The 8,776-nt window shown below is 52.4% G+C and overlaps 1 protein-coding gene across 2 annotated transcripts; it reads right to left on the bottom strand.

The window, feature by feature from the left end:
• Window positions 1–2,078: 2,078 nt before the first annotated feature.
• Window positions 2,079–6,098, bottom strand: LOC147122470 (uncharacterized). Of its 2 annotated transcripts, XR_015077755.1 has the most exons (3): window positions 5,798–6,098; window positions 2,445–5,543; window positions 2,079–2,190 (listed from the first exon to the last, which is right to left on the bottom strand). XR_015077755.1 is itself a non-coding variant. In XM_085983627.1 (2 exons), exon 2 carries the CDS (start codon window positions 5,360–5,362, stop codon window positions 3,119–3,121), a length of 2,244 nt encoding a protein of 747 aa, XP_085839753.1. In that variant the 5' UTR covers window positions 5,363–5,543; window positions 5,798–6,098; the 3' UTR covers window positions 2,209–3,118. The 2 variants fall into 2 exon arrangements, 1 of the variants encoding a protein (XP_085839753.1); XM_085983627.1 differs by lacking the exon at window positions 2,079–2,190 and having other exon boundaries at window positions 2,209–5,543.
• Between the last annotated feature and the right edge of the window lie 2,678 nt (window positions 6,099–8,776).

Raw genomic sequence — 8,776 nt, 5'->3', positions numbered from 1 at the left:
CGTTCACCCATCACCCCCTGTGCTCGCTGCCCCGTGTCCTAACTCACACCCAATCCCGTTCACCCATCGCCCTCTGTGCTCGCTGCCCCATGTCCTAACTCACACCCAGGCCCGTTCACCCATCACCCCCTGTGTTCACTGCCCCGTGTCCTAACTCACACCCAGTCCCGTTCACCCATCACTCCCTGTGCTCACTGCCCCGTGTCCTAACTCACACCCAGTCCCGTTCACCCATCACCCCCTGTGCTCACTGCCCTGTGTCCTAACTCACACCCAGTCCCGTTCACCCATCACCCCCTGTGCTCACTGCTCCGTGTCCTAACTCACACCCAGTACCGTTCACCCATCACCCCCTGTGCTCACTGCCCCGTGTCCTAACTCACACCCAGTCCCGTTCACTCATCACCCCCTGTGCTCACTGCTCCGTGTACTAACTCACACCCAGTCCCGTTCACCGATCACCCCCTGTGCTCATTGCCCCGTGTCCTAACTCACACCCAGTCCCGTTCACCCATCACCCCCTGTGCTCACTGCTCCGTGTCCTAACTCACACCCAGTCCCGTTCACCCATCACCCCTGTGCTCACTGCCCCGTGTCCTAACTCACACCCAGTCCCGTTCACCCATCACCCCTTGTGCTCACTGCCCCGTGTCCTAACTCACACCCAGTCCCGTTCACCCATCACCCCTGTGCTCACTGCCCCGTGTCCTAACTCACACCCAGTCCCGTTCGCCCATCACCCCTGTGCTCACTGCCCCGTGTCCTAACTCACACCCAGTCCCGTTCGCCCATCACCCCCTGTGCTCACTGCCCCCTGTCCTAACTCGCACCCAGTCCCGTTCACCCATCACCCCCTGTGCTCACTGCCCCGTGTCCTAACTCACACCCAGTCCCGTTCACCCATCACCCCCTGTGCTCACTGCCCCGTGTCCTAACTCACACACAGTCCCGTTCACCCATCACCCCCTGTGCTCACTGCCCCATGTCCTAACTCACACCCAGTCCCGTTCACCCATCACCCCCTGTGCTCACTGGCCCGTGTCCTAACTCACACACAGTCCCGTTCACCCATCACCCCCTGTGCTCACTGCCCCGTGTCCTAACTCACACCCAGTCCCGTTCACCCATCACCCCCTGTGCTCACTGCCCCGTGTCCTAACTCACACCCAGTCCCGTTCACCCATCACCCCCTGTGCTCACTGCCCCGTGTCCTAACTCACACCCAGTCCCGTTCACCCATCAGCCCCTGTGCTCACTGCCCCATGTCCTAACTCGCACCCAGTCCCGTTCACCCATCACCCCCTGTGCTCACTGCCCTGTGTCCTAACTCACACCCAGTCCCGTTCGCCCATCACCCCCTGTGCTCACTGCCCCGTGTCCTAACTCACACCCAGTCCCGTTCACCCATCACCCCCTGTGCTCACTGCCCCGTGTCCTAACTGACACCCAGTCCCGTTCACCCATCACCCTGTGCTCACTGCCCCGTGCCTAACTCACACCCAGTCCCGTTCACCCATCACCCCCTGTGCTCACTGCCCCGTGTCCTAACTCACACCCAGTCCCATTCACCCATCACCCCCTGTGCTCACTGCCCTGTGTCCTAACTCACACCCAGTCCCGTTCACCCATCACCCCCTGTGCTCACTGCCCCGTGTCCTAACTCACACCCAGTCCCGTTCACCCATCACCCCCTGTGCTCACTGCCCCATGTCCTAACTCACACCCAGTCCCGTTCACCCATCACCCCCTGTGCTCACTGCCCCGTGTCCTAACTCACACCCAGTCCCATTCACCCATCACCCCCTGTGCTCACTGCCCCGTGCCCTAACTCACACCCAGTCCCGTTCACCCATCACCCCCTGTGCTCACTGCCCCATGTCTTAACTCACACCCAGTCCCGTTCTCCCATCACCCCCTGTGCTCACTGCCCCGTGTCCTAACTCACACCCAGTCCCGTTCACCCATCACCCCCTGTGCTCACTGCCCCGTGTCCTAACTCACACCCAGTCCCGTTCACCCATCGCCCCCTGTGCTCACTGCTGTAAAGTCTGTGGGTTGTATAGCTGTTCTGCCCTCGCAACGCGCTTCTATGCAGAGCTAGACAGATAGCGAACAACTCGATATCTTCCAATAAAATCACAAGGCTTGACTTTTCTTGTAACGCTTTACTGAACGATTCTAATTGTAAAACTGAAATACAACACAGAAATGGAAGCACACATTAGTATACAGGCGCATAACTGATATGTATACACAGATTTAGGTACGCCTGAGCAACACAGTACATTTAGTAAACTGGGAGGCATTCTCTTTAAATTAGCCCTGTACATAGTGTATGAAAATACAGCTACTAGTTAATCAGCTAGACAGAGAAAAGTTACAACTAAACATTTTCTACAACATACAGTGCACATTAATCATCCATAGCATTCTAAAATACTTACAGACAAACAATTTCCAAGACTCAAGCATGGGGACGATACAACTGCCCGGAGCCTGTGCTGCTGTAGGAGCACCGTGGTGTAGGTCTGTGTCCCAGCGAGGACTCCACGAGGACTACGTAGCAGTCCTGTGGGGAGCGTGATGACCTCATCACGCTCGGTAGCGTTGTCCGCGCTTGGGGCGTCACGTGATGCGCGTGGTCGCGTTTCTGGCCGTGGAGGCCGAAGTCGGGAGCGGGAGCTGGAGGCCAGGCTGAGCCGATGCTTGCCGCGGGAGCGGAAGATCGCGTCGCTCCCGGCGGCTGGTAGATGCGGCCGAAGACGCTAGGCCGGGCTGTGCCGGCAGCCTTTCTGGAAGGCCGAGTCGGGCCGGCAGCCGCCTCACGCACGTCACGTCGTACGTGCCGTGACGTCAGCACGCTACGTTGTACGTGACGTGACGTCAGCACACTAAGGCGCGTCTTAAAGGGGCAATGGCCCTAAAAGGTAAGTTAAAGGGGCAACGGCCGCAACAGGTAGATTATACATATATAAGTAAGTTAAATACATACAGTGAGGTTAAGTTAGAGGGAGAGGCAGCACACTCCCCGCTTGGTACAATTCCATTGTACCACTACAGATACAAAATAAACCTGAAGAAAACGTCCTTTGGCTGCAACATACTCAGAGTCCGTTCTCTAGGTTACTTCAGAAAGGAGGATCTCCGAGACTGGCCTCAGAAACACTTTGATAGGCCCCTCCTTGACAATCTTCACCTCCACCTTGCGGACCCTCTTGTCCCTGGTCGGCAGAGTTTTGACAACCAGGCCCACTGGCCATTCATTTCTGCGTGCTTGGCTGTCTTTCAGCAAGACAACGTCTCTCACTTTGACGTTTGGCTTGTCTTCTGTCCATTTCCTACGGCTCTGTAGGGTGGACAAATACTCTCCTCTTTGCTTGGGGAATGTCTGTCCCTCTTCAAGACATTTGAATTCCTCCTTGAAGACATCATGCTGGACAGAGCGAATGATCACACCTTTGGCTTGTGAAGGCTCACTTGTGCTGGATACTTCTTTAGAACATTTCCATCCTTTGCGTTCTATGTTGTCCGAATTCCCCTTGAAGGATGCTGCTACATGAATGAGTCGGGCTGTGGTTCGGCAGAGTGTTCTCCAGCTTGAGAATCGCTCGAAGCTTTGTGAGCCCAACTGAGATTCTGAGGCTTTGGTGACCAGGGTCATAACTTCAGGCCGAATCTCAGTATCAGCTTCAGGCTCCACAAGGGTGAAGGGATTGGACTCAGGAGTCTCCTCTGTGTTGACATTAGACAGGAAAGAGGGGCCCGAGAACCAACTGCTTTGCTGTAGGTGTGCTGCTGGTATAGACCTGGTAGCATGGTCTGCAGGGTTCAGGTCTGTGGAGACATAGCACCACTGGTCAGGGTGAGTGGATCGTCTGATACGAGTCACCCGGTTGGAAACATACACGTAAAACCTTCTTGTGGAGTTGTGGATGTAACCAAGTACAATCTTGCTGTCCGTGAAGAACTTGACGGCGCCCACATCGATGTCAATCTTGTCTCTGATCAACTGTAGGTTCCATTTTGCTTCTTTTTCTGGGAGGAGTGGAGCATCCCACTCACTCTGATCCGATGAGAGTTCCCGTACTAATGCTTTTCCTTGCATTGTTATGGGAGCTACGAACCCCAAAGGGTCGTACAAACTGTTGACTGTGGACAGGATGTCTCTCCGTGTGAATGGCCTTTCTTCACGGGACACCAGGAATGTGACGCTGTCTGTTTCCAGGTTCCAGGAGAGCCCCAGGCTCCGTTGAAGGGGGGGAGGATCCACTCCAAGGTGCAAATCCTTCAGATCCTTGGCACGGTCCTCTGCAGGGAAGGCTTCCATCACCTGTCCACTGTTCGATGCTACCTTGTGTAGTCTCAGGTTGGGCTCTTTCCATGACCAACAACTTTCAGGACGGCCATCTAACTCCAGAAGGCCCGAACTCAACAACTCTCGGCGGATAAGGCACCCAGCGAGGTCCTGTGTACCCTGTGGCTCGGGTGAGGACTGCTTGGCTGGATTGGCCGAGTGCTGTGGAGGTCTCTGTAGGTAAGTCTTGCTTGTTTCTTCTCCTTTAAGCTCAGTGTCTCCAAAAACAGGCTGTTTGCTACTGTGTTGAGTAGCTGGTTCTGCGTTGAGATAGTTGGATGTTTCCTTGGAGAACAATTTGGAGTGTTGTTGGACACACTCACTTGTACGTTGCATTGGACTGAGGGGCTGTCCCAGAACGTATGTTTCCTGGCTGGGCTCCCCGCTTTCGTTCTCCTCACCTTCTTCATAAGCTGCGGCTTTAGCTTTAGCTTTAGCGGCAGCTCTCTGGCTTTGGAGAATGTGGAGACTGGCAGCGAGGTCAGCTCTCTGCTTCATAACCCTAGCTTCTTTTTCAGCAAGGGCCAATTGAGCCTGGGCAGCTTTTGCCTTGGCACGTGCTTTGGCGGCTGCAGAAGCTGTCGATGACGACGGTCTGCTGGACTGCCGAGATGATCTAGTGGATACTTTAGAGGACTGTGCTGTCTGCTTCATCACACTAGCGTCGAGGTCATCTCTCTGCTTCATCACACTAGCGTCGAGGTCGGCTCTCTGCTTCATAAGGTCAGCTTTCTGCTTCATCATACTAGCTTCGAGGTCGGCTCTCTGCTTCATAAGGTCAGCTTCCTTTTCAGCGAAGGACAATTGAGCCTGGGCAGCTTTTGCCTTGGCACGTGCTTTGGCGGCTGCAGAAGCTGTCGATGACGACGGTCTGCTGGACCGCCGAGATGACCTAGGGGATACTTTAGAGGGCTGTGACTTGGCATCGTTTGCTAGGAGAGGCTCATGCTTCTCGCTTGACTGGTCGACGTCCTCTAGGGTATATTGTTTTCCTGAGCGTAGACTCATGGTAGCTGAGTGGTATCTTCCTGCGCTTGAGCCCGCTGTGCTGTTGTCTTTTTACTGTTCTGCCCTCGCAACGCGCTTCTATGCAGAGCTAGACAGATAGCGAACAACTCGATATCTTCCAATAAAATCACAAGGCTTGACTTTTCTTGTAACGCTTTACTGAACGATTCTAATTGTAAAACTGAAATACAACACAGAAATGGAAGCACACATTAGTATACAGGCGCATAACTGATATGTATACACAGATTTAGGTACGCCTGAGCAACACAGTACATTTAGTAAACTGGGAGGCATTCTCTTTAAATTAGCCCTGTACATAGTGTATGAAAATACAGCTACTAGTTAATCAGCTAGACAGAGAAAAGTTACAACTAAACATTTTCTACAACATACAGTGCACATTAATCATCCATAGCATTCTAAAATACTTACAGACAAACAATTTCCAAGACTCAAGCATGGGGACGATACAACTGCCCGGAGCCTGTGCTGCTGTAGGAGCACCGTGGTGTAGGTCTGTGTCCCAGCGAGGACTCCACGAGGACTACGTAGCAGTCCTGTGGGGAGCGTGATGACCTCATCACGCTCGGTAGCGTTGTCCGCGCTTGGGGCGTCACGTGATGCGCGTGGTCGCGTTTCTGGCCGTGGAGGCCGAAGTCGGGAGCGGGAGCTGGAGGCCAGGCTGAGCCGATGCTTGCCGCGGGAGCGGAAGATCGCGTCGCTCCCGGCGGCTGGTAGATGCGGCTGAAGACGCTAGGCCGGGCTGTGCCGGCAGCCTTTCTGGAAGGCCGAGTCGGGCCGGCAGCCGCCTCACGCACGTCACGTCGTACGTGCCGTGACGTCAGCACGCTACGTTGTACGTGACGTGACGTCAGCACACTAAGGCGCGTCTTAAAGGGGCAATGGCCCTAAAAGGTAAGTTAAAGGGGCAACGGCCCCAACAGGTAGGTTATACATATATAAGTAAGTTAAATACATACAGTGAGGTTAAGTTAGAGGGAGAGGCAGCACAATAGCGAAGTAATATACAGACTACAAGAGTAACTTTAACAGGACTTTACTATTCGAAGGCCAGGGCGAATCTGCCCAATAAATCCTGACACCGCTCTTATATACCGGTGTGGTCACCGTTGGTATTACAGTATACAGCAGCCAAGGCAAAGTAGTGCCACACATAAAATAGTTCTCTTAAAGGTGGACGGTTACATACAGTAGTTCTCTTAAAGGTAGAATAGTTACATACACTGCAATCCTCCCTTTTTAGCTTACAACATACTTATTCCCCATTAACATAACATCATAACATATGTACAACTTTATGCAAAACAGTTCACAGATTCAGTCTCTCTGGAGGTTTCCTGACTCTATCCGGATAACGCCTCAGTGGTGTAGTAGTTTTCGGCGGGGTAGTAGGTTCTTCTGGTAAGGTCGAGTCCGCTTGAAGGACAGTGTCAGGTTCATCTGATTCCAATATCACCAGATCGGAGGTAGTTGTTCTGGGTATCTCTGCTTCAACATTAGCAGTGTAAGGTTGTGGAGTAGGTTGGCTCTTTGTGGATGACCCTATGATCTGGTCAACATGGCGCCTTATTATGCTGTCACCAATGTCCACGGTATACAGCAGCGGCCCTAGCCTTTTTACAATAGTTCCAGGCTGCCATTTCTCGGTACGGTAGTCCCGGGCCAAAACTTGTTGACCTATCTGAAAAGATCTAGTTGGCCTTTCATTCATGCCCTGGAATTGCCGGTTCTCTACGTCCCTTCTGACGTTTGGCTTAATCAAATCCAGCCGGCATCTTAGTCTTCTATTGAAAAACATCATGGCGGGAGTTTGATTTGTGACCGCATGTGTTGCATTCCTGTACGCCAACAAGAAGTTATCTACTTTATGTTGTAAGTTGATGTTTTCATTACCCATGGCCTTTATGGCCTTCTTGAAGGTCTGGACAAACCTTTCAGCTAATCCATTGGTGGCGGGATGGTATGGGGTTGACGTGTAGTGCTTGACCCCATTGCTTTTTAAGAATTTCCTGAATTCTTCGGACACAAATTGCGGTCCATTATCAGAACAGACCTGTTCCGGCAGCCCATTCCTGGCAAACATGGTCCTTAATACTGTGATGGTTTTTTCCGTGGTGGTGGAGGACATCTTTATTACCACTGGCCACTTGGAGTGTGCATCCACCGCTATTAGAAACATTGAGTCCATAAATGGACCAGCAAAGTCGATGTGTACCCTTTGCCAAGGAGATGAGGGCCACTCCCATGGATGCAGAGGAGCTTGTGGTGGCGCGTTTTGGACCTTCTGGCATCCTAGACAGCTCTTGGTTATTTCTTCGATGTCTCCATCAATACCTGGCCACCACACAAACGCTCTTGCTAGGTTCTTCATTTTCACTCCACCCAGATGCCCTTCGTGAAGCTCCTTTAGCACCTTATGCTGAAGTTTGGGTGGAATCACCACTCTCGATCCACACATCAAGGTCCCTCGGCACACTGACAGCTGTTCTTTTCTTTGCGAAGATGCTGGCAGCGTTGGTTCGCCATGTGCTGGCCATCCCTCCACTGTTAAATCGTAGACTCGTGAGAGAGTCGGGTCATTCCTTGTTTCATTCTCGATCATCGAATTTGTCACTGGTAGACATTCTACTATGGACGAGTGGAACATCTCTACCGGGTCCACTGCAGCCGCCTCTTCAACTACCGGCAACGGTAGGCGCGATAACCCATCAGCATTTCCATGCTGTTTGGAGCTTTTGTATTCGATGTCATATTGGTGTGCCCCAAGTAACACGGACCACCTCTGTAACCTTTGCGCTGTCATAGTGGAAACAGCCTTGTTAGGGTTGAATATGGACACCAACGGCTGGTGGTCTGTCAGTAATGTGAACTTCTTCCCCTGCAGGTAATGATTGAATTTCTTTACTCCCCACACAAGGCTGAGGGCCTCCCTATCTATCTGGGCGTAATTTCGCTCAGCGGAGGTCAATGATCGGGACGCAAATGTGACTGGCCTTTCCGAGCCATTTGGGAACCTGTGTGAAAGTACTGCTCCAATTCCATAAGGGGAAGCATCACAAGCTAGCCGAAGAGGTAACGTTGGGTTGAAATGAGCCAACACTTCCTCAGAGGTAATCAACACCTTGCTTCTGCGAAAGGCCTTTTTACAGTCCTCGCTCCACTTCCATGGCACTTCTTTCCGCAACAGAGTATTCAGCGGATGCAACACCGTGGATAAATTTGGCAGAAACTTGTGATAATAATTAATCAACCCCAGAAACGATCTCAACTGTGATACGTTTTCCGGAGCGGGGGCCTTCACGACAGCTTCTATTTTGTCAGGCGACTTGTGCAGCCCCTCTTGGTCAATGACATGACCGCAGTACAAGATCCGTTTCTGGAAGAACTCAC

This window comes from Somniosus microcephalus, chromosome 3 (genome assembly GCF_052327205.1).
Source record: "Somniosus microcephalus isolate GS21.2 chromosome 3, FLI_Smic_1.0, whole genome shotgun sequence".
In the NCBI taxonomy this organism is placed as follows: Eukaryota; Metazoa; Chordata; class Chondrichthyes; order Squaliformes; family Somniosidae; genus Somniosus; species Somniosus microcephalus.
This window is presented reverse-complemented; position numbering and strand designations above follow the sequence as displayed.

Excerpts from the sequence above, each read along its gene's own strand:
- LOC147122470 (XM_085983627.1), bottom strand. The coding sequence starts at position 5,362 with ATGAGTCTACGCTCAGGAAAACAATATACCCTAGAGGACGTCGACCAG.